The sequence below is a fragment of the Toxorhynchites rutilus genome, chromosome 2 (assembly GCF_029784135.1).
Source record: "Toxorhynchites rutilus septentrionalis strain SRP chromosome 2, ASM2978413v1, whole genome shotgun sequence".
NCBI lineage: Eukaryota > Metazoa > Arthropoda > Insecta > Diptera > Culicidae > Toxorhynchites > Toxorhynchites rutilus.
The window spans coordinates 330,070,321-330,094,712 of NC_073745.1; the positions used below are offsets into that span (position 1 = coordinate 330,070,321).

General features: G+C 41.8%; 1 protein-coding gene across 1 annotated transcript in view; it reads right to left on the minus strand.

The window, feature by feature from the left end:
* Positions 1 to 9,253: 9,253 nt before the first annotated feature.
* LOC129767468 (NADPH-dependent 3-keto-steroid reductase Hsd3b4) overlaps positions 9,254 to 24,392 on the minus strand; it is a 33,460-nt gene continuing 18,321 nt past the window's right edge. The window contains exons 2-4 of the mRNA XM_055768412.1: positions 10,673 to 10,780; positions 10,166 to 10,570; positions 9,254 to 10,104 (exon numbers count right to left, since the gene is read on the minus strand). Of these exons, the coding sequence (XP_055624387.1) occupies positions 9,497 to 10,104; positions 10,166 to 10,570; positions 10,673 to 10,780 (1,121 nt within the window). The 3' untranslated portion in view covers positions 9,254 to 9,496. The remainder of the gene's footprint in view (positions 10,105 to 10,165; positions 10,571 to 10,672; positions 10,781 to 24,392) is intronic.

Genomic DNA, 24,392 nt, shown 5'->3' on the forward strand with positions numbered 1-24,392 from the left:
TGGATGCATTTTGAAGGGGATTGACGAAGAGTTTTTTTATTTATATTTATATCACATCAGGATTCAAAATTTGTGGCTAAAAATGTTTATTGACATACAAAAATTCGAAGTTTCGAAAATTCATACGAATTCGATGTTCCACAAAGTTCGTTAAAAATAGTTTTACCATCGTGTACCCATTTTTTAAATTTTCTACATGACTTCTATTTTATATGATTTTTTTTTTTAATTAAAAAATATGTTTTTTTGATATTGCAAATTAAAGTTTTTTTTGTAAATAAAAAAGGGTATTTATTGTTTTCTCAGTGTATATTTTTTCACGGTTGGATATCAATACTCTATAACTTTTCCTAAGACACTTTTTCGGTACGACTCATAGTTATTACATACGCGTGCGCGGTTGAGTTTTTAAAAAAAACAACTTTATTGGTAACCACTACTTTACAGTCACTAGATCGTCACGAGAAAGAGGCAGAGCACTGCAAGTGCTCACCTTTTATTACGATAAAGTGTCTACTCAGCTTATTTGCCTAATGACGCGCCGTTTTGGCGCGAGCTTGTCTTATTGGCTAGTTTCTGCTTAACATAATCCCTAACGGCTCCCTCCTCTAGCGAAAAGTCGTCCTCGGCTTTTGAATTATTATATTTGTGGTACCATTACTGTTTTCTGTTGTGAATCCGTGTCCGTGTCCGGGTTGTCTTCGTCCTTAAATCGTTTCGGTGTGTCTTCAGGGATGAATAGGGTAGTCTTCTTCGGGATGCGTACTCCAAGGGTCCAGGCTACGGCGAGTCCGATAATGATTATTGTTATTATAGAAAGTGAACCGGATGATAGCCACTTAAGTAGATGTTGGTTCACATGAAGATTATCTGTTGTTAAGTTTAGATGATTAATGTGGTTCCGTTGCTCTGTGTTCAATTGCTGTAAGTACTCCAAAGGTATACGGTCCATTAACTTAGTTGAAGTTACCTTTAATCCAGTCGTGGAAATGAATGGTTTCGAAGGAATTTCTATTTCCTTGTTGAAGTATTCCTCGTTATTCAATCTAATAGAGCAGTTTGATATTTGAATGAGGTATGATCCCTCTAATCGTTGGTTGTGTGCTGAACAATTGGAGCGGATCGTCATGTTGACTTGATTTACCACGATATTGAAGTCGTCGACCTTTTTGACAAAGTTTTGGCCGTATGTTTTCTCCATCGGGCATTGGGATGGTTCTCCATTAAAGAGCTGCTCAATACAGCTGTCCGGTGCTTCTAACTGCTGATTCAAGCATACATGTAAATTTCTGGTTTTTGGACATGGTATCTCCGATGAAAATGAATTTGGACCCTTCAGATAGTACTTGGATTTTAGGTGAATACGTGTTCTATTCGAAATCATTGGTTCAATGTAGTATAATGTGAACGCATCGCTCGTAACCTTTGGAATTTTGAGCACGTAGACTATGGAATGTTGCGAGTACATAACGTATGCGCTGGCTATGTCGAGGATATTATCTATGGTGTCTGATCCTAGGCCGTTGTCCTGTAGCGTATGCTGCGCTGCTGTTAGTTCTTGTAGACTGATGAGCCGACTACTGGGTATGCTAAGCCTGGCTAGGGAAATTGCTTCTTCTATAATTTCTATTTGGTGGGAGAGTTCATCTAAGTTGAATAAGAGGTTTACAGAATCAAGCCCTTCTATAGCTTTGTTTACTAGGTTATTAGAATTTGCAATCATTATGTTGATAGTTTTTGTAAGTTTTGAAATCCTTTCTTCAAAGTCATGGTTAATTTTGATTTGTTTGTCGTTTAGATCTATAAGAGCATTTGTGGTAGTATTTATGATTCTAAGATCTTCCGCGTCGGGACTGCCTGACACGTATTTCCATATTTTATCTATTGTTTCCCACCTTCTTACTCTGTGTGGTTTGATTTTCCAGAATGTTTGATAGAGTTTGCTTATTTTCACTTGAATAAGGGAACTGAGTAGATGTTTGTTAGCTATTTTTTCTTCCGCGTCTATTCTTAGTTTTTGTATCGTATTTTCGATTTCGTTTAGATCTATTTTATGCAGAATTCTAATGTGTCTATTGCTGATTTTCGCCACTCCTAAAGGGATAATGGCAACGGGCTTTGCCTTAAGTCGTGGATCAGTAAAGTCGAAAGTCCTTCTGTCGCCAGGATACATAGTCTGTAAATGAATTTTGAAAAGGTCTTTGTCAGGATTGAGTAGTCTTTGATAGGATTCGTTTCAACAAGATCCGTTTAAGTCTCTCTCTTGATATTTCTTTTGTGTACTTTGATGTCTGTCTCGTCCGTTATGGTTCGGTCTGTTTGATTTTTTATTGTCACCCTTCGGTATCTGGGGGTGTACGGTGTAGGTTTCGCCTTACCTTTCACCAAAGCCTCTGGGTTTTCTATAATTTTGAATTCTTCAAATGAAACTAAAGGAATTTTCGAATTATGAGCGTTTGCATTCTGCGTAATATTATCTTTAGCCGTTTGGATTTCTTTTTGTTTACTAAGATTGATTTCGTCAATGTTTAGCGACGAGGAGTTGCCAAAAATGATTTCTCTGGGGGATAATTTTGTCACAGAATGTTTCACGTCATTGTATAAGGCGGTGATGATAGAGAGGCTTTCGTAGAGGGTATGGTTTCTCACCTTTTTCTGATTTGCCATATACATTTCTAATAACGTATTGTGGAATCGTTCGATGATTCCGTTACTATTGCTACTGCTTGCAAAGTGCAGTGCGCATCCGTGTTTTTTCTAGAAAGGTTTTAAATTTCGCACTTCTAAATGAAGTTGCTTGATCACAGGTGATCAGCTTAGGTATTCCAAAGATTTTAAAATATTTGATTAGCACTTCGATCAATTCATCTGCCGTTTCATTTTCATTGTTGATTTTGAAGATCTGTCCGAATTTTGAAAATGAATCTATGAGTGTGAGGAATTTTTCTCCTTCTTTAACATAGACGTCGATGTAAATGTTCTCCAATGGTTTTTCATAAATGCGTCGAATAATGGGGATTTTGAATGGTCTTCGCTCGTATTTAGCGAATTTGCATTCCTCGCAATTTTTTGCAAATGATTTGATCTTGGAAATCATACCAGGGAAATATACCGATTTCTGGATTTCTTCGTGCGTAAGTCTCCAATTTCTGTGATTGAAATTGTGACTTTTCTTGATGAAGTCCAGTTGGTCGGCGTCGGAAATGAGGTCTGGCAATTTCAGATTGCAAAAGTGAACCTTCATACCAGAGCGGAAATGTGTTTTGAGGATTTTAGAACAGGATGAGATAATGGGGGGAGATGCGAAGATGCCATTGTTCACTCCGGGGTCCAGGGTGTCCTTCAATATACGAAGGAGTTGCTCGTCGTCGTAGTTTTCCTGGTGGAATATATGCCTGTTTTGTCCTGGAAAAACACTAAATAATATATGAGGGCTTTTGGTTTGATCTTTGGTTACTCTAAGGATAATTTGATTCCGAAATTTGTTTATAATTTCAGGTCCGTATAGAGGGTTGTTTTCGTAAAATTCATTTTCCAAAACGATTTGACTATTTGTTTCCAAACGGGGAATTCGCGATAGTCCGTCAGCTACCACGTTCTGTTTACCCTTCTTGTAGATAAGTTTAAAGTCAAATTGCTCTAAGTAAAGCCGTTGTCGCGTCACACGTCCCGTTGCGTCTGTTAGTTTTAGTTCTTTCGTCAATGGTTCGTGGTCAGTATAAATGGTAAAAGTCCGTCCGTAAAGATAGGGTCTAAACGTTTGAGCCGCGAAATATATCGCAAGCAATTCCTTTGACGTTGCCGAATAATTTTCTTCGGCTTTAGATAGAGTCCGGGAAAGATAGGCTATTGGCCTTTCTTTTCCGTCCACTAGTTGCGAGAGAACAACTCCGATCGCTACATTTGAGGCATCCGTCGTTAGGATAAAAGGTTCATCAAAATTCGGGTACGCCAATATAAGATCAGATGTCATAATATTTTTTAATTCTGAGAATGCTCTCTCATAGTCAGCTGTTATTTCAAAAACTTTATTCTTTCCTCTTAGTTTAGATGTCATTGGTTTTGCCATATGTGCGAAGCGAGGGATAAATCGTCTATAATAGCCGATTGTTCCCAAAAATGATTTAAGTTCTTTTTGAGTTTTTGGTAACGGCCATGATCGTACAGCTTCGACTTTTCTTGGGTTGGGTTTTACCCCTTCCGTCGTTACCACATGACCCAGAAACTCTACCTCCTTTCTCAAGAACTCTGATTTGTCGCATTGAATTTTAAGGTTCGCTTCATTCAAAGTTTGAAGCACTTTCGAAATATCTTCTAGATGTGTCTGTAGGGACGTTGAATAGATGATAATATCATCCATATAGACGAAGCATCGCACCCCTAAATGTTTCCTTAAGACTGAGTCCATTAGTCGCTGGAAAGTGGCGGGGGCGTTTTTCAGCCCGAAAGGCATTCTTAAAAATTCATATTTCCCATTGTCGACATTGAATGCCGTCTTTGGGATGTCAACGGGATCCACTTCAACTTGATGGAATCCACTGGCCAGGTCGAGCACAGAAAAATATTGTGCTTTTCCTAGACGGTCCAATATTTCGCTAATTTCCGGTATTGGATACCGGTCAGCTGGAGTTATTTGGTTCAGTTTTCGGTAGTCGATCACGACACGGAATTTCTTGGTACCTGAGTTATCAGCCTTCTTGGGCACCACCCAGATGGGAGAAGTCCAAGCTGATGCTGACTCTCGTATGATGCCTGTATCTAAGAGTTTTTGAATTTGGTCCCCAACTATCTCTCGCAAGTGATAGGGGTATTTGTAAGTCTTCTGGTGTATGGGATTATTTTCCGTGGTTGATATTTTATGTTTTATCTGATGAGTGAAAGCCAATTTTTGACCATCTTTAAAAAAGACGTTCTTGAATGGCCGCAAACTTTTGGCAAGAAGCCTGATCTCCTCTTTATTGAGGTGGTCGGCAGGAAAATTGAGGGTTTCTTTTGCGTGATCGGTGTTCAATAAGAAGTTCCCGTTTTCGAATGGTTTTATTGATTGGTGTTTTGCTGAACCTTGTGTATGAATGTGTACGGTTGCTTCATTATTGTTGGACATATAAAGTCCTGGTTGGATAGAAATGGTTGGTGTTAGGTTTAATTCGTTGTCAATTAAAAAGGATCCGTCCTTTGCAGTTTTGATTTTCATAAACGATTCAAAATTCTCATGAAAGTTTGTGGATAACGGAAAATATTTGTAAAATCGAAACGCTGATTCTCCAATGATTAGTTCATGAGTTTCTGTGTTTATAATTGCTTTCAAGGCCGCTAAATTTTCATAGCCTATCAGCCCATCGAAATATATGTGAAATTTGAAGGCATAAAAAGGTAGTTTCTTTTTGGTTGCCTCTGGGAAAAGATTGATGCAAACCATTTTGTCGAGGAGAAATTTCCCGTCCTTATTGGAGACTATGGCAGTGTGTTTAGCTGTGCGAGGTTTTTCTATGTGCTCGGGACTAATATATGACTTATTCGCCCCGGTGTCTATCAATATTTTAATTGTTTTTTGGTTTGCGGTAAACTTTATGTACGGAATGAAATTTAGGTCAGCTGATTTGACGCGTGGCCGTCCTGAAAATTTACTTCCTCGGGCTCGCTATCACTATCAGTTTCCACGAATTCTTCGTTTTCATCTTCTTTTTGTTCTTCGCATGCTACGTGTTTAATTTCTGTGTTATTGTTTTCCGTCCTATGTGTCGGTCTCGGTGGGAATGGCTTACGCTGTTGGAATTTTTCGAGCGGTTTATTTTTATGCTGAATGGCGCCGGCGCTGCCACTGGCTTGGTTTTGTTTTTGTTGAAAGGGGGGTCTTTGTTTGGAACTATACGAGGGCTTCCTCGCTTCCGCATTTTGGTTTAACAAGACTGCTTGATAAGCGTCTTCCAACGTGGCGGGTTTTGATAGGCGAATAATGGAGGCAAGCGGTTCGCCGATGTTATCCAAGTATTTTGTTATAGTTAGCATGTCGATAATTTCTGACACTGAGACGGGGTTCAATTGTATGTTAGTCTTAATCTTTGTGTTCAGTTCCTTCATGTCGGTAAAAAACTTTATTTGGCTCTTATCGCCTCTTCTTGAATTGAAGAGAAGCGATAAGTTGGTGCTCAGATCTCTCTGATCACCGTAGTTTTGAATCAATATTCGTTTGATTTCTGTGATTTGATTGGGGTTGCCGTTCGCACAGAGAATGGTGCGGGCTTCCCCTTTTACTTTGTTTTTAATGGCTCTTAGGTAAATTTGATTGATTGTGTCTGGGAGGCCATTCTCCCCCTTGACGCTAAAGGTATCGAAGATTTCATCTAATTCCTCGATCCATGCATGTAATTCTTTTTTGCAGCCCGAGAATTCAGACATATTTTTAATGGGATCAGGTATCCGATAGGCATCCTGTCCCTGCCTTAGCTGTGCTTGCAACTGCGCCACGGTGGCTTGCAGTTGCTGCACGCTCGAGTTAGTGTTTCTATTTAATTTTTCGGTGAGCGCTGCCACCGTATCTTAAATTTGCTCTAACTCGGTCGATCCCGATCTGGTTTCAGGCATTTTTTATGGTTTTATTTAAAAGCTTCAGTACTTACAACAGTAGCCGTTCCAGCTTGCAAGCGGATCAAGATGAGTTCGTCTAAGAGGGGTGTCGTCGCTTTTCCAAGAAGAGTCTTCTGAATATTGCAGGGCGTGACCCTTTCCAGAGCAGTTTCACTTGATCACTTTTTACTTTTACACTCGCGCTGGCATCCCACTTCTGACACCAGTTATTACATACGCGTGCGCGGTTGAGTTTTAAAAAAAAAATAACTTTATTGGTAACCACTACTTTACAGTCACTAGATCGTCACGAGAAAGAGGCAGAGCACTGCAAGTGCTCACCTTTTATTACGATAAAGTGTCTACTCAGCTTATTTGCCTAATGACGCGCCGTTTTGGCGCGAGCTTGTCTTATTGGCTAGTTTCTGCTTAACATAATCCCTAACGCATAGTTTTTGAGATATAATTTATCAAAGATTTCTCTTACTGAAATCGATACGCCATTTTCAAGAGTTACAATTGAGTCAAAAAATTCCCAAATGCTGTGGGAAACTCATATTTCCTCCAACCCAAACGGAATACAAACTTTCGTTCGAATCAAAAATACAAGTTTTTAAAATCGGCATTATTAGTTTGATTTCATTTGGAATGCGTCAAGTTCAAGTCGACCAAATTTTGATATTAGCACTCTTTACATGAATGCTCTCAGCCGGCATAAAAAGATGGTCCATCGATTGCCGGCATGTTCGATCAAACCCAAATATTCACAACTCTCACCACTCTCATATAGTGGCCGAGTGGTTAGCGTCTCACATTATCATGCCGGGTGTTCGGGTTCGATTCCCGTTCTGGCAGGGGGATTTTTCGTCAGATAACTATCCTTCGACTTCGACTTCGACACTGTGGTCACACGTATTCAAGAGCTTGCCCTTCGGAATACTTTCAAGGCGTGTTATTTGGCCTAAGGAATCTCAACTTAGTATTACTAAATAACGCTAGTTAGTAAATACGTTGAGACTTTCCAAAAAGTTCCGCAGGGAACGTTAACGCCATTCAAGAAGAAGACTACTCTCATATTTTCATATTTTTTTGGATATACATTTTCAATTTTTGGTGTTTCTTAAAGCAATGAGCAACACATTGTATGGCATTTCTTTGTGATTTTGTTCTAAAGAGCCTCCTTTCTTCATTTGAAAAAAAGACTTTTCTTCTTCTCTGGTCAAAATACTTCTGTGCTACGGGTTCAAAAACGCGGGTTACGTATATTCGATTCCGGACTTTTTTGTGGCATTATGTTAATACTCATGTCTCTCACTTATGCTGACAAGTACGTCTATTTTGAATGTTCAGTTAATTTTTGACAACTTTTTTGACTTTTGTTATACGTGTTTTGGTTCACCTGCGATTTTTGCCTATTGCAAAAATGGATCGAAGAATCTGTATGAAATTTTGTGTGAAAAACAAAATTAAGTGCGCGAACACATTCCGAATGTTGATTGTGACATCTGGTGAACCTACCTCGGAAATATGTTCTTGGAGGGTCGAAAAGATGTAAACCACGCAAAGCGTGCCGGAAGCCCGATCACGTCAACAACTGAAATCGAATGTAAGTAATCCGTGGGTATACAAAAAAGTAAAGTAATCGTGATACTTTTAGAACAGCTCTTGTAGATAGAGTGGTCCACTCTATCCCTTTCCATTAAGCATTTCCATAGCCATAGCCGATTTTGCTTCGGCACAACGAAGGGATTTCACTAGAGATATGCAATAGGCAAAAATCTAAGATGAACCAAAACACGTGTAAAAAAAGCAGTTGTCAAAAATTAACTGAACATTCAAAATAACCGTACTTGTCAGCATAAGTGAGAGACATGAGTAACAACAAAATGCCACAAAAAAGTCTAGAATCGAATACACGTAACCCGCGTAAATTCGAAAGTCGCGATACTCTTTGAACAGTCCTCGTATATCATATTATGTGATGGAATATTATTTGACATGATTTTTTTATTCTTCTATTCTATTAAGATTGAATCCTGCTCAAAATCAGCTTCTACCAGTTGTTATACATCTCTGCAGATAGATAGGCGAACAATCAGCATGCGTTTCAATTCAAATTCGGGAATAAAGGCATAGAACATCATGACTTCATTACTCGAACTGGAAAAGAACGACGAGAAAGATTCCGCGGATCATATCACGTGCTTATTCATCAACAGCAATAAATAAAATTATTTATCTCTAATTATACATATTTTTCAACCATAAATGAGCGGAGGCATCCCATTGCCAGCTGTATCGTTTTCGCGGACGACCTCTCCAATGCAAACTTATTAAACTCTAAACCCCATAGATTACTGTAATCATTGGAACATAATTGAATTCAAGCTTATTTCATCTTTCGCTTCCTTTTGTTCATCGGGATCTTGGGAAAACCCAAAGCCCCATCCGACCGGAGCCCGAACAATTGGTCCCCTCTCCAGATTTTGCCCTAATAAAAGTTTAATTAATTTTGGAAATGTTTCGCGTGATATCAAAATCCACTGTCTGCGCACCGCTGGATGTTTATTCAAATGAAGTCAATTTGAATTTTTGTTAATTAAAATTTGTTTCATTCTTACACCGGATCAGCCACCGGAGAAAAGGGATTTCGGATCAAGAACTGGCGGCGAATAGTTTTGCTCCTCCTACTCTTTCCACGAAAAGAGGCTATTTATGCTCACCTGTATCCAATACTGTACTTGTCTTTACACAGTTGTTGAGTATATAAACGCGGGCTTCTCACAGACAGGTGTGCGTTTCGCCCCACCCCGCTTCGATATTAGCGCTATCCTATCACGCAGAAAATCTGCGAAAATGCTTACTTCCTAGAAAACAAATTTCAATTATCGAATCGTTCCCTCCATCGACGACTTTTCGAGTGGGGTGCTTATTTGACTTTCAATTTCTTCAGATTATGCTCCCGACAGTAATCCTGGTACCATTTCTCGTACCAGAGCGCCGCATTGGACACTGCCTTCTCCTCGCTATAGATAGGCTCGTAATCCAGATAGATGGACGCTCGGATGCGATTGTAGAGCAGAATCGATGACATGTACGAGAGCAGTCCGCACGGGGGAAAGCTCAGTTTAATTTTCACAATCGGATTAAGCGCTTTAATCAGCAGCTCGAGCAGAAAAGCCAGGAAGAAGGAGAAGAACAGCGGTATCTGGTACCAGGACGGTCGCAGCTTAAGCGTTTCATTAGCCCGGGATAAGCGCTGACAGAAGCGAGTGGTGTCCTCGATACCGGACTCGTCCGTAACGAACACCGGATAGCCTGCGATGTCCTTCGGTTTGCTGGCCAGCGCTTCCTTGGCCCGATAGTGGGCCCAAGCGGCATTGCCCACGTACAGCAGCTGCTGCTTTCCCCCGGGACCGGCAATCTTTGGAATTTCTCCTCCGAAGCGCATCGCCACCTTGATGATGGTCGGAATGAAACGTTGATCACCTTCGCCGAACATTACCGGCAGTCGCATCGCAATCGTTTGCAGCTTCTCTGAAATTGAAACATGGAAGAAGAGTTATATTGTCAATGCAAAAGAGGAAAATGACTGTACCTCCATTTGCGAGCAGTGTATTATTCGCCTCCAGGACCAATTTTTCCGCCTTCAGCTTTGACGGTGCGTATCCGGGAATCTGGAACTCGCTTTCTTTAGCGGGAACTTTCGTCTTCGGTTCGGTTTGGTTGCAGACAATCGTGAAATTAGCCCTTCCCAGATAGGGTGTCATGTGAATGAGGCAGTCGCTGGTGTATACCAGCCTCGGGATGTTGTACTTTCGGCACAAATCGATCACTATCTGGGTCCCATCGACGTTAACCCGCTGCAGCTTGCCGTAGTTGGGCGGGAAGTCAAAGTTAATGAAGGCCGCCATATGAAACACGCAATCGACACCCTCAAAGGCGGTCTCGATGCTGCCCGGTTTGCAGATATCTCCCACATACGAGACGACCTTGCGAGTGTCTGCAGGTGATAAATATACCCGAAAAAAATACAAATAAAATGAAAGTAAAAAGATATTAGGCGTTTTATGTGCCCATTTCAGGCGTCTCGTTTGTCCCTCACCAAATCTGTTATCGAATGGCTTCAAATCGACGACACGAATCTCGCCAACTTTCGGATCACGTTCCTGTAGTATTTTGATCAAATGTTGACCGAGAAATCCGGCGCCACCTGGTCGGGAAAAAGAGAGAAGAAGTAGAGTAAACAGAGGAGAGTCAATCTTGTTGTTCTGCGACCTTGCCGGTTAGACATAGAAAGAGTACAACTAGGTAATAAATTCAGCAGAAAGGAAATCCTCTGTCATAAAATGAAGACATTCGGGGAGATTATCAATATGTGTTATATAATTTTATCACTTCGCAAGAGAAACTGCAAAAAAAAACAATAATAGCGCATACGAGATAGCATTCAAAAACATCCAACCGCTTAGATCAAAATGAGAAGCCCCCAAACCCTACCCTGATATCCCATTGTTAGTTCCTGGAGATATTTTGTTTGCAATATACATTAGGGTGCATATGAATGTGTGGGAAAAATCGACCGTGAAATTTCAAAAAGTTACCACAGACAAATGTTCACCACCTCAAAAAAACCCTATGCAAAATATCAGCTCAATCGGACTTAATGGTAAATGGCACAGAGCCATCAAAGTTTGAGTTTTTTAAAAATCGGAAAATCATCCAAGGGGAGAGTAAAGGAAATCGGGGTTTAAAAAAAAAAGTTTTGATGCCAAATGTCTTAAAATTGCACGAAACGTCGAGATTTACTGTCACATCGAAAAAAAATATTTGTGCAATTATGAGCCACTAGCTGACTCGGCAAACTTCGTTCCGCCCAAAATTTATTTTTCGTTATTACATCCATGTTTTCTTACTAAGCGCTGTTCATGGGTCCAATCGCAGAATTGTTAATTGATTGAAAAAAAAAAATACATTTAAAATAACCTTTTACTATTAAATTCCTAGTACTTCTACCAAAACTAGTCATTATAATATCAGATTATTTTCAGACACAATTCTCGTTCAAGATTTTTCATCCATTTGCAAATAACATGTTTTCCGTTATATGGAATAAATATTTGATACAGAAAATATGATAGAATAAAGAGGGCCCTCATTTGGACAATTCCTTTCTCGAGTTTTGCTTATAACTCATTTGGCGATCCATTTTTATTTCTGTAGATAGAATAAGATATAGGAGTACGTTTTATCACATTAAAATCCATTTCCATTTTCGAACGAAGATCAATTTCGTTAGCGCAAACATCAAATGGACTAAAAACGCTTGTCAATATGTAATTGTTGAACATATGCGAATTGAATTTTCCGAATTTTCCCATTTTTCTTCGAAAGTTTTCAATTGTCATGTTTGGTTGGAATAAGTTTGGTTGAAATATATGTATTATTTTTATGGGACTCCCTCTTCTTTCCAGAGGAAAGCAACCATCATAGAAAAATTTATTGTACATAAAATCCCTCACTTCCCAAAATTGACTCCATTTGCTTGATCAGTTCTCGAGTTATGCAGAAGTTTGTGTTTCATTTGTATGGCAGTCCCCTAGCCCTTAGAGATGGGGTAGGTGTGTCGAATCACAATAGAAACATTTATTGCTTCCTAAAACCGCATATGGAGGTTTTAGGAAGCATTTTTGGTTCAATTTGCCTGATTAGTTCTCGAGTTTTGCAAACCACACACCCCCCCCCCCCCTCCCTCTGAAACCTCCACATGCACAATTTTGGTTCCGTTTACTTGATTGATTATCGAGTAATGCACCATCTCCCCATCTCCCCACCATATCTAAGGGAGGGGGACGAGTGTCAAACCACCTTAGAAACATTTATTGCCTCCTGAAACCTCCATATACCAAATTTGGTTCCTTTAGCTTGATTACCTCTCGAGTTATGCAGAAATTTGTGTTTCATTTGTATGGCAGCCTCCCCTTAGAGAGGAAATAGAAACGTTTACCGATCTCTAAAACCTCTATATACCAAGTTTGATTCCATTTGCTTGATTAGTTCTCGTGCTATTGAGATATTTGCTTCGTCTCCCAAAGTCCCAGAGTGTCGATTTTTGACCAAAAAAAATTTTCGAGAGGACAGTACATCTCGACGTTTCGTGTAATTTTAAGACATTTTTTTAAAGCGTCGATACATATACATTCTGTCCAATTTCTATAAGACTAGTTAAATTTTGCGCGCAATATGTCACATGAGACGAAGATATTTCAATACAGAACTAGGGTGTTGTAGAGTACAGAATAGAGTGATATAACAATAATAAATAATAACAGTCATTCCATGTCAAACCAATATAGTGGTTCTCAGATTTTCGTGAAAAGTGGTAGTTTTGTTCCCTACCACAAAATATTAAATCCGCTTTTTTTATTAGGGTGACCATTTCCATTTTAGGGTAGTCCGAAAAATCAATTTTGTCCCCATTTTTCCAAAAATGATTTTTTTTTTCAAAAATTCATAATTTTTGAAGTACTGGACCGATTCCGATGATAAACATATCAAATCGAAGCCAATGGAACTAGTCTTCTTTGAAAAAATACTAGACTTCCTAAAAAAAATTGAATTTGTTTCAGTAATTATTGATTGTATTTGTTTTTTTATAGTTTACATGGTCTCGGGATCAAGGGCGCTATTTTTTTTATCTTTTTCTTGAAATCTGAGGTTTTTTTTACATAACATGTCCAAAAATTAGAGAATCAGCCTTTTTCTTGAGTTATGCTGATCTTGAGTTACCTATTTTCCAAAATTAACGCAATTTTTTTTCGAAAAATGTCGCCATTTCATCAAAAATCTGCATTTTGAAACAATCCTACGTACGATGACAGGAAATATATCCAAGATAACGTAAAAAACCATTAGTTGAAATCAGACCACTGGAAAAACTTGTGGAATTACCACCAGTTTACAAAGTTTTGGCTGCAAGAGGTCAACAAACCGATTGCGGTTATTCAGGGGAAAGTCTAATTGACACCCATGTTTTGTTTGTTTATTAAGTAATATATCTATATATATATACAGAAATGGATTTCTGTCTGTCTGTCTGTCCGTCTGATTCTTATGGACTCGGAAACTACTGAATCGATATGAAAATTGCTATGTAGGGGTTTTACGGGTCCGGGAAGATTCTTATGACAGTTCGAGACCCCTCTTCCCTCTCTAAGGGAGGGCTGACATACAATTGAAACACAAATTTTCACATTACTCGAGAATTAATCAAGCAAATGAAACAAAATTTGGCATGTGGAGGTTTTAGGGTGCAATAAATGATTCTATGGTGGTAAGACACTGTTCCCCCCTTTCTTAGCCCCCTAAGAAAGGGGGGAACAGTGGCTGCCATACAAATAAAAAACAAGTTTCTTCGTTTTTTTTTTTCAAAAAACAGGAAGTGGGTTATATCTATGGTATAACCGCAAGGGTGACGTAGGACTATCGTTGATTTAGAGATCATTTGTTTGAAGTTGAATCTAAATTCATTCTGAATGAATGAATATTTGGGGGACTTCGAAAACGAGAGCGTTACGTTGGAGGCACAAGGTTTTATGCATCCAATATTGGATACGGAAATATCCTACTGATGGGGAAGAATAATCTTCAGAAGCTATCCTGTTAATTGCGATTGATTGAAAATCACAAAACCAAATGTATTTGGTCACAGTGTTACATGGATAGAAAACATTCAAATAAACTTTTTCACATGAATGTAATTTTAAATTCCCAGAGGAACGGCAGATTATTTTCAGTAACGATTAGATATTTCCACATTTTCCTCGATACTGGAAGCTGGTTAATGCTAACTCGATAACCATCTGTTAATAGCACTTGATTGAGACATATTTGGTCACAGTGTTACATGGATAGAAAACATTCAAATAAACTCTTTCACATGAATGTATTTTTAAATTCCCAGAGGAACTGGCAGATTATTTTCCGGATCTTTCTCGATGCTGAATGGCATCCAAACGGAAAGAATTCCGTGCGTGTATGTGTGTATGTAGCGGCTACTCCGATGGTCACCTTCTCTTCTCCTGAAGGATCGGCTTCTCTGGTCTCCCTCACTGTTTCAAACAAACACCCTCAGCAACGATGTTGTCTTGTCGATGTCCTCACGAAAAATGAATGCGTCTCACCACCAGAATATCGCTTAAGTATGCTTTTTGTGTGTGATTGAATCGAGAGAAGGCGTGGTTTACGATGGCAATTTGGAAGGCAAACTAGAGGGGAATGAACTCTCTGAGCTCGGAACTTTCGGCGACTGAGCAATAATCGATTGCGGGCGCATACAATATTGGATACGGAAATATCCTACTGATGGGGAAGAATAATCTTCTGAAGCTATCCTGTTAATTGCGATTGATTGAAAATCACAAAACCAAATGTATTTGGTCACAGTGTTACATGGATAGAAAACATTCAAAAAAACTCTTGCACATGAATGTATTTTTAAATTCCCAGAGGAACTGGCAGATTATTTTCCAGATCTTTCTCGATGTTGAATGGCATCGAAACGGAAAGAATTCCGCGCGTGTATGTGTATGTGTGTGTGTGTGTGTGTGTGTAGCGGCTGCTTCGAGATCTTCCCGGGGAACCGTTTGTGGCATCACTCTCCTCCTGATGGATTCCCTTCTGGCCTAAGGTGCACAAACAGGCTCTTGGTGACACCGTTCATCCGCGCTTTCATGATAAACGAAGAGCTTCACCACAACAGCGACAACATGCTCCAATCGCTGTTCAATTAGAACTGAGTGGATTTCCGAGTGGCGCTCGCTTATATACCGATTGGTGATTTCAATAGCCTGTTTTTAAATCAATTTTAAGACTATTGAAACAAGTTTTTGGATCAAAAAGTAACAAGTATAGAACGCGTAGACATTTTATCTTTCGAATGAAGTGTTTATCATACCATTTCGTTCAGTTGTTTAGGAGCTATTAACGCTCAAAATCTCGGTCTCCGGCGTAACGCTTTCGTTTTCGAAACTTTGATTTTACACCCCGGTATAGAAATGAAAGACGTAGTCCTACGTCAAAATAATGCTTTATTCTGCAAAAATGTTAACAAATTTAATATTCAAAATATTGCTCATCGCTAGTCACAACTTTTTCCCATCTTTCTGGTAATTCACGGATCCCTTTGCGGAAATAATCGGTCGGTTTGTCGGCTAACCACGAATCGATCCAATTTTTGACTTCATCAAAATTGTAGAAATGCTGGTGAACCAGGCCATGTTGCATCGATCGAAAAAGATAGTAATCGGACGGAGCAATGTCTGGAGAACACGGCGGGTGGGATAGGACCTCCCATTTTAGCGTTTCCAAGTATATTTTGACCGGTTTCGCGACATGCGGCCGAGCATTCTCGTGCTGCAAAATAACTTTATCGTGTCTTTGCTCGTATTGTGGCCGTTTTTCCTTCAGTTCACGGCTCAAACGCATCAATTGTCGTCGGTAGAGGTCCCCCGTAATGGTTTCATTCGATTTTAGCAGCTACACCATAGTACACCACACCCAACTGGTCCCACCAAATATAAAGCATAACCTTCTAGCCGTGAATATTCCGCGCGGCCGTCGATGTTGATGCATGGACGAGGTATCCACACGTTGCCTGACGTTTAGGATTGTCGTAATGGACCCACTTTTCATCGCCAGTAACGATTCGATGCAAAAAAGCTTTTCTTTTATGCCGTTGGAGCAGTTGTTCGCACGAGAAAAAACGGCGTTCGACGTCTCGTGGCTTCAATTCATACGGTACCCAATGTCCTGTCTTTTAGATCATTTCCATTGCTTTTAAACGATCGAATATGGTTTGCTGAGCTACTCCAAGTGTATCTGCAAGTTCTAGTTGTGTTTGTGACGGATCATGATCAAGTAAAGCCTCCAATTCTTCAATTAACAGCGTTTTGATGCGGATGGTTTGTTTATTCAGTGGTGAAGATTTCATCAAGATTGATGGACACATTAAAAAGCTATCGACGATTCAACGCTGAAGACGGGAGAACCCGACGTGGTCAGGAGAAAAAACAGCAAAATTCTTGAAATTACAAAAATCGACTGTAAATACCGTACTCAGACGTTGCCGGAAGGCCCTTACGTTGGATCGGGCGAAACCAACCAAGCTTAGAGGTAGAATATATGACCAGGAATGTACGAGCAAAGTTGATTCGAGCAGTCCACAACAATCCTGGTCTCTACTTGAGGAATTTGGCAAAAAAGTTCCCGACGAGCCACAGTACAGTTCAGCGAATTTGTATGCGAGAAGACTTACGGTCGTATCATGTCAGCAAACACCCAACAGAACGCTGAAACAAAACCTGGTTGCTAGAACCCGTGCAAGAAAGCTGTACGAGCAAGTGTTGGCCAAGTACAATGATGGACATATGGACATATACATATGAAAAAATGGATTTCGGACAAATAGTCGGTAACAAATTTTACCTTGCCAAGCGTAAATGGGATGTTGCGGGTATGTTCGAATCTGTTTACGCAAATAAATTTGCCCGTAAGTTGATGATGTGGCAAGGGATCTGTAGTTAAGGAGAAAAGACAAGTGTTTTCATCACCTAGTCAACAATGAATAGAAATGTTTGCAAGGAGGAGTATCTTCGGAACAGGATCCGGTGAAGTTCTAGTCAGACTTGGCAAGCTGCCATTACAGCCGGTATTTCGTCAAATACTATAAGGAGAACAAGATCGATTTCATTGAAAAACTATCAATCCACCAAAATGTCCGGATTTTCGTCCCATCGAGAGATGTTGGGCAATTATCAAGGGCAAACTGAAGAAATGTGGTAGAACCATCAAAAAACTCTCTCAAATGGAAAAGTGGTGGAACAAGATAGCAAATTCGCAAATTTTTACACAGCACGGTCGTCCTGATCCGCACTCTTATCATTATCATTTTTTATACGGCCGTCTTGAGCCGTACTTGTTCTGCGCGGTCGTCTCAATCCGCAAATAATTTTACTTCCATTTTTACACAGCACGGTGGGAATCACACCAAATGCACTTCAGAAACGTGCCACTTCAGTGTCATTTAATTCCCACTCAGAGCCCCTGAAGATATTTCGGTTCAATGCGGTTTCCGATTATCCTGTTTAATTCTCGCTCCTGTCAGGATTCCCTAAATGTGTCCTTGAGCGTCCGAGAAAAATCGGAGACCGCCCGAAACCGACTGCTAATAAGATGGCGGAGGATGTACCGGGTGCCCAGCCCACTTGATTTAGATTAGTTAGATTTTACGATAGTGTACATCATAAATACGCTGCCGAATTAAGATGAGGTACCAAGGATGCCTTCTTATCTATATAAATAAAAATGGAGTGATATCTTTCTGTCTCTCTGTCTTTCTGTCTTTCTGTCTTTCTGTCTTTCTGTCTTTCTGTCTTTCTGTCTTTCTGTCTTTCTGTCTTCTGTCTTTCTGTCTTTCTGTCTTTCTGTCTTTCTGTCTTTCCCCTCTCTAAGGGGGGGCTGCCAAACTAATGAAGCATAAATATCGGCATAACTCAAGAAATAATCAAGCAAACAGAACCAAAGTTAGCATGTGAAGGTTTTAGGGTGCAATAAATGTTTCTATGGTGGATAGACACTCCTCCCCCTCTCTATGGGAAAGGGGGAGTCTGCCATACAAATGAAACACAAATTTCTGTATAACTCGAAAACAAATCAAGTAAATGGAGCCAAATTTGGCATGTGATGGTTTTAGGGAGTACGAAATGTTCCTACGGTGAATAAACACTCCCCCCTCTCTCTAAGGGGTGGTTGCCATACAAATAAAACACAAACATCTGCATAACTCGAGAAATAATCAAGCAAATGTAGCCAAATTTAGGATGTGAGGGTTTTTGGGTACGAGAAATGTTATGACACCCCTCCCTCCTCTGGAATGAAGAAGGGGACTCATAAAAATGATACACATATTTGAACCAAACATATTCCAACCAAACGTGACCATTTAAAAAATTTCGGAATACTCTGAAAAAAAATGGAAAAGTTAGAAAAATTCAATTCGCATATGTTCTACAATTACATATTGACAAGCGTTATTAGTTCATTTGATGTTTGCGCTAACGAAATTGATATTCGTTCGAAAGTGGAAATGGATTTTAATGTGAGAAAACGCACTTCTATATTGTCTTCTATCTATATATATATAAATAAATATATATATATATATATATATATATATATATATATATATATATATATAAATAAAAATGAATCACTGAATGTGTTGATAAGAGCAAAACTCGAGAAAGGAATTGTCCGATTTAGGACTGTCTTTATTCTATCATATTTTCTGTATCAAACATTTAGTCCATGTAACGGAGAAACATATTATTTGCAATTGGTTGAAAAATCGTGAACGAGAATTGTGTCTGAAAATAATCTGATTTTATAATGACGAGTTTTGGTAGAAGTACTAGGAATTTTATAGTAAAAGGTAATTTTAAAGGGTACATTAAAAGATCAATCAATGAACAGTTTTGCGATTGGACCCATTAACGTGCGATTAATTAGAAAACGTGGATGTGATAACGAAAAATAAATTTTGGGCGAGACGAAATTTGCCAGGTCAAATTTCGTTGGTTGACGATAAAACATGCGTGATAATGAATCTAGACCTGGTCAAAATTTTTACCAAGCTACTGCTCGGAGAGATGTCATCGGCAGATTTGAGCTCGTGTTCATGGATAAATATGTTCGGGAGTCCACGGTTTGGTAAGGTATTTACACCTGTGGAGCAAAGACTAAGAGCTTTGTCACAAATGAGACGCTGCACTCGAAGTTGTTCAGGAAACGCGCATTGCCTTCTATAGAGGCACACAAAAGACCTGCGAAATTTTGGTCTAATTTGGCGAGCAGCCAATACAGCCGGGAGGTTGTTCAGTGGTATCGTGACAATGGGATAGAGTTCGTCGACAAAATCCTAGGGTAGATTGCACCCTAAAGGGTGTGTCACATCAAATTGCATCACGGAAAAAAACGCTGTAGGAATTTAATTTTTAGGAATTATATCTTCAGCTTTCGCTTATAATCAGATAAGAGTGTATAGATCACGTTGGCCATGCTTCACTGTCAATTTATCGTAAATTTGGAAAAATGTCGTCGAACGAAAAAGAGCGTCGTGAATTAATCCTGTGCACTCATTTCGAGAATCTGGAGTTGTCACATCGGGACATCGGTAAGATGCTGGGAATCGTCCAATCCACGGTCAGCAGAGTACTAAAACGATACTTCGAGAACCTAACCATCGACCGGAAGGTGAAGAACGGCAAAAATGAATGCTCCGTCAGTGAAAAAGATCACAAGCGCGTAGTTAAGCAGTTTAGACATGATCCGAGAAGTTCGGTCCGGGATGTCGCCAATAAGCTGAATTTGTCAAGTTCATTCGTCCAGCGGATCAAGCAGCGGGAGGGCCTGCGTACATACAAGGTTCAGAAGGCTCCTAACCTAACCGCGACGAAAGGCAAAACATGGTGGGAAAGACGCGAGCCCGGAAGCTGTACACCGAAATGCTGACGAAGCCGCATTGCCTGGTAATGGACGACGAAACCTACGTCAAAGTGGACTTTCGTCATCTGCCGGGCCTGTTGTTATTCTCCGCAGAGGACAAATTCAGCGTTCCGCAGGAGATTCGCAAGCAGAAACTATCCAAGTTTGCCAAAAAGTACATGGTGTGGCAAGCGATCTGCTCTTGCGGAAAGCGGAGCGCCCCCTTCGTGATGACCGGCACGGTAAACGGGCAGGTTTATCTTAAGGAGTGCCTACAGAAGCGCTTACTACCACTATTGAAGCAGCACGAGGGCCCGACCATCTTCTGGCCTGATCTCGCTTCGTGCCACTATTCAAAGGACGTGTTGGAGTGGTACGAAGCCAACGGGGTCACCTTCGTGCCAAAGGAAATGAACCCGCCCAACGCGCCGGAGCTTCGCCCAATAGAGAAACAGAAGCATCTTTTGTAGATGTTATAGTTTTAAATTATGATTTTTCGAAAAAAGTTGAAAAACCCCAAATTAAAAAAAAATCAGGCCTAAACAATTTTAGTCAAAGAATGAAATGTGGGAAATTATATTGGTTTTCATAAAAAAAAAAAAAAAAAAATTTGGGTTCTCAAATGGGGATCAAAACTAGGGTAGGAGCCTACTTGTTGGTCTCAATTGTTCCTATCTCACGCCTCCACGAAGATCATATGACGACATTTTTAGATCGGGCGTGAACTGGAAACACACACCTGGTCTTGGCTCCGAGAACGGGTGTCGAAAGTGGCTAAGTGAGGGGGTGCGAGCGAGTCAGAGCGCTATATCTCTCCCGGGGAAGGCCTTCCGGGTCATGGAGGCCTTGCCATCCCGCTGTCTCCCGGGCAAAGGAGATACACCCAGACAATGGAGCTAAGGTCAAGACGAATACTACGAATGCGATCACCCGAGGAGGGTCCCCGAACTGGAGCTGGTCCTGGAACGGGCGTAAGAGCGAGCGGCCAGCGGCTGGAGGGCGATGTGCAAGAGCGGGCCACCAGCCGGGTTCAACCCGAAGAGCTACTGCCACACGGAAACAGCAGCCATCGACATCACCCAAGAAACGCTGCGCCTACGAGGCGTGTTGTGACTGCCAGACGGCAGTCGTCCACACTCGTGGGTACCACTAGGCGCCGGATCATGTGGACACACGAAATGAACGAATTCGTGATCCGCGCCTATTACATCTGCACTGCTTTGGAGACGGACATGAGCGGTCGCCCTCGAATACTAACAATGTTCGAGGAAGCGTATCCAGAGTTCGTCGGGAGGCTTGATCAGAACGCCATGAACGCGAGGCGTAGAGCGATAGTACGCAACAACATGCTCTCCCAAACGCAAATCGACGAGATCAAGCAGCAGGTGCAGAGAGAAATAAGCTCCAGGAACAACAGAGCAAGCGATGTGTCGAGACGAAGTTCAGTACGGCTGAGCAATTCATTCGCGAGTGGGGCACGCGAATCAGCACCAGTGGAGGCCACAGTACAACAACTCCCTGAGCCGGAAAACCCACAGCCAGATCAACAACTACTACGCGATCTGGTCTTCCACTACGACGAGGCGATCTCACAGTTCCGCGACACAGACCCATTGTCGCGCCCCAGGATCCCGAAGTTGCAGCATTCCCACAGGCTGACAAGTGTAGTAAAGCTCATGAACGAGCACGTTCTTCCGCTGCACTTGGTTGATGCTGAGAACATGGAGGAGCTGCAACTGAAAGTTTACTGTGCTGCTGTGGCGACCGCCAAAAGTTTAGGATACCGTATTAGGCCAAGAGGTGGACTGCTCCAACATCTCCGTGAAAGGCGTGAGCCTCCATGGCGAAGGAGATTGGAGCAACGGATCCTAAACAAGCGCGCCGCAATTGGAAGACTGATAGCGTACAAAAGAGGCAGCAGATTTATGTCGCCAAGTTGCTGTGATCGTGCGGCCTACTGAACTTCGCCAGCTGGGAGCTCACCAGCTGACGGAAAAACTCGACACACTGGTACAGCAATTGAGCGTCCTTACAAAACGGCTGAAACGTTACTCTGACTCTGCAAAGCGCCAGGAACAAAATCGGATGTTCAGAGATAACGAAAAAGCGTTTTACGACCACATTAGCGACGAGAAGCCCGACTACCGCGAAGGTTTTCCAGATATTAGCGATGTGACGAACTTCTGGGCTGGTATTTGGGAGACCCCAGTACAACATCGCGACGGGCAAATGTGGTTAAGACGGGAGGAGGAGAGTTGTGGTGAAATTGGAGAGATGCCAGCTATCATCGTCGAAGAAAACGATGTCCGCGAAGCCTCGCGGTACCTGAGGAACTGGGCAGCACCGGGCCCCGATTGTGTTCAGAACTTCTGGCACAAGAAGCTAACCGTCGCACATCCAAAGATAGCTGAGTGCTTCAGCAAGGTGCTACGTGACCCACACAACCTCCCTGAATTCGCCACCCGTGGCGTCACGTTCCTCCTCCCGAAAGACAGCAACACATTGAACCCATCAAAGTACAGACCGATAACGTGCCTATCGAGTCTGTACAAGACATTAAGCAGCATCATAACCGCCAAAGTTTCTGCTCACTGCGAACAACATCACATCATCGCAGAAGAGCAGAAAGGATGCAGGAAGAATACGCATGGCTGCAAAGACCAGGCCATCATCGACGCAGCCATAGTCGGCCAGGCGGTTTATAACCAGCGGAACCTAAGCATGGCCTATATCGATTACAGGAAGGCTTATGACTCCATACCTCACTCGTTTCTCGTCCGGGTATTGGAGCTCTACAAAATTGATCCCGTCGTCGTTAGGTTCCTGCAGCATGCGATGAGGCAGTGGAGTACGTCTCTGCACCTCAGTGATGGGGAAAATGTGTTGCAGTCTAGAACGCTGCAGATAAAGAGGGGGATATTCCAAGGCGACTCTTTCAGCCCGCTTTGGTTTTGTCTGGCACTGAACCCCCTCAGTAGGATGCTCAATAGGAACGGTCATGGCTATAGGATAAGGTATGGGGATGGCGCCAACGAAGAAGTGACCCATACCTTTTACATGGACGATCTCAAGGTCTACGCTGATTCACGTCAGCGTCTAGGTGTAGCTATCCGGGTTGTCGAAGAAATAAGCAGGGACATCTGTATGGAGTTCGGCCTCGACAAGTGTCGCTGTGTCCACCTGCTGAAAGGACAACTTACCGAATCCGGAGGCTACGAGGTCTATGACGGCGAGTTTATAAGAGACATGGTTCGTGGCGAATCCTATAAATATCTTGGATTCCGACAGCTCACCGGGATTCGCCACTCCGACATCAAGACGGAGCTGCGAGACAAGTTCTTGAGTCGAGTGAACTGTGTCCTGAGGACTTTCCTCAACGCGGGGAACAAGGTACGCGCGGTCAACACATTCGCGGTTCCCCTGCTGACCTTCAGTTTTGGTGTAGTCAAATGGAGCAAAACTGACCTAGAGGACCTTGAGAGGAGGATGAGGAAAGCATTCAAAGAGGCCGGAATGCACCATCCTCAATCGGCACTGGAGAGAGTTTCACTACCACGCAAAGAAGGGGGACTTGGAATAGTCGACATATCTGCACTGTGTGTTGCCCAGGTACGACAACTGCGCGAGTACTTCGCAGAACGCGCCAACCAAAACGCGCTATACCGGGCTGTCTGCGCCGCCGACAGAGGATACAGCGCTCTGCACTTGGCGCAAGCGGAGTACCAACTCAACTGCAATCTGCAGACAGAGGAGGAGAAGATTGCAGCTTGGAAGCAGAAGGCAGTGCATGGTGCCCACCCCCATCAACTGGACCGGCCACACGTCGACAAGGCCGCATCTAATCTGTGGCTAACGCGTGGTGAACTCTCTTCAGTAGTAGAAGCCGACATGATAGCCATCCAGGACAGGATAATGCCGACGAGAAACTGCAGGCGGTACGTCTGGCATCAAAACGTTGATGATATTTGCCGGATGTGCCATCAACCAGATGAAAACATAGAGCACATTATGGGAGGCTGTCCCGTTTTGGCCAACGCAGCCTACACCGAGCGCCACAACAACGTGGCCCGTATTGTTCATCGACAACTGGCGCTCCAATGTGCTCTACTGGAAGACAACGTACCAAACTACCGGTACCTGCCTGCACCTGTCCTGGAAAATGACCGTTTCAAGCTGTACTGGGATCGCACTGTTCTGACCGACCTCTCGATCCACCACAACCGGCCAGATATAATGGTTTACGACAAGAGCGACAAGAGCCCGCACAGTTTTTACGTCAATGA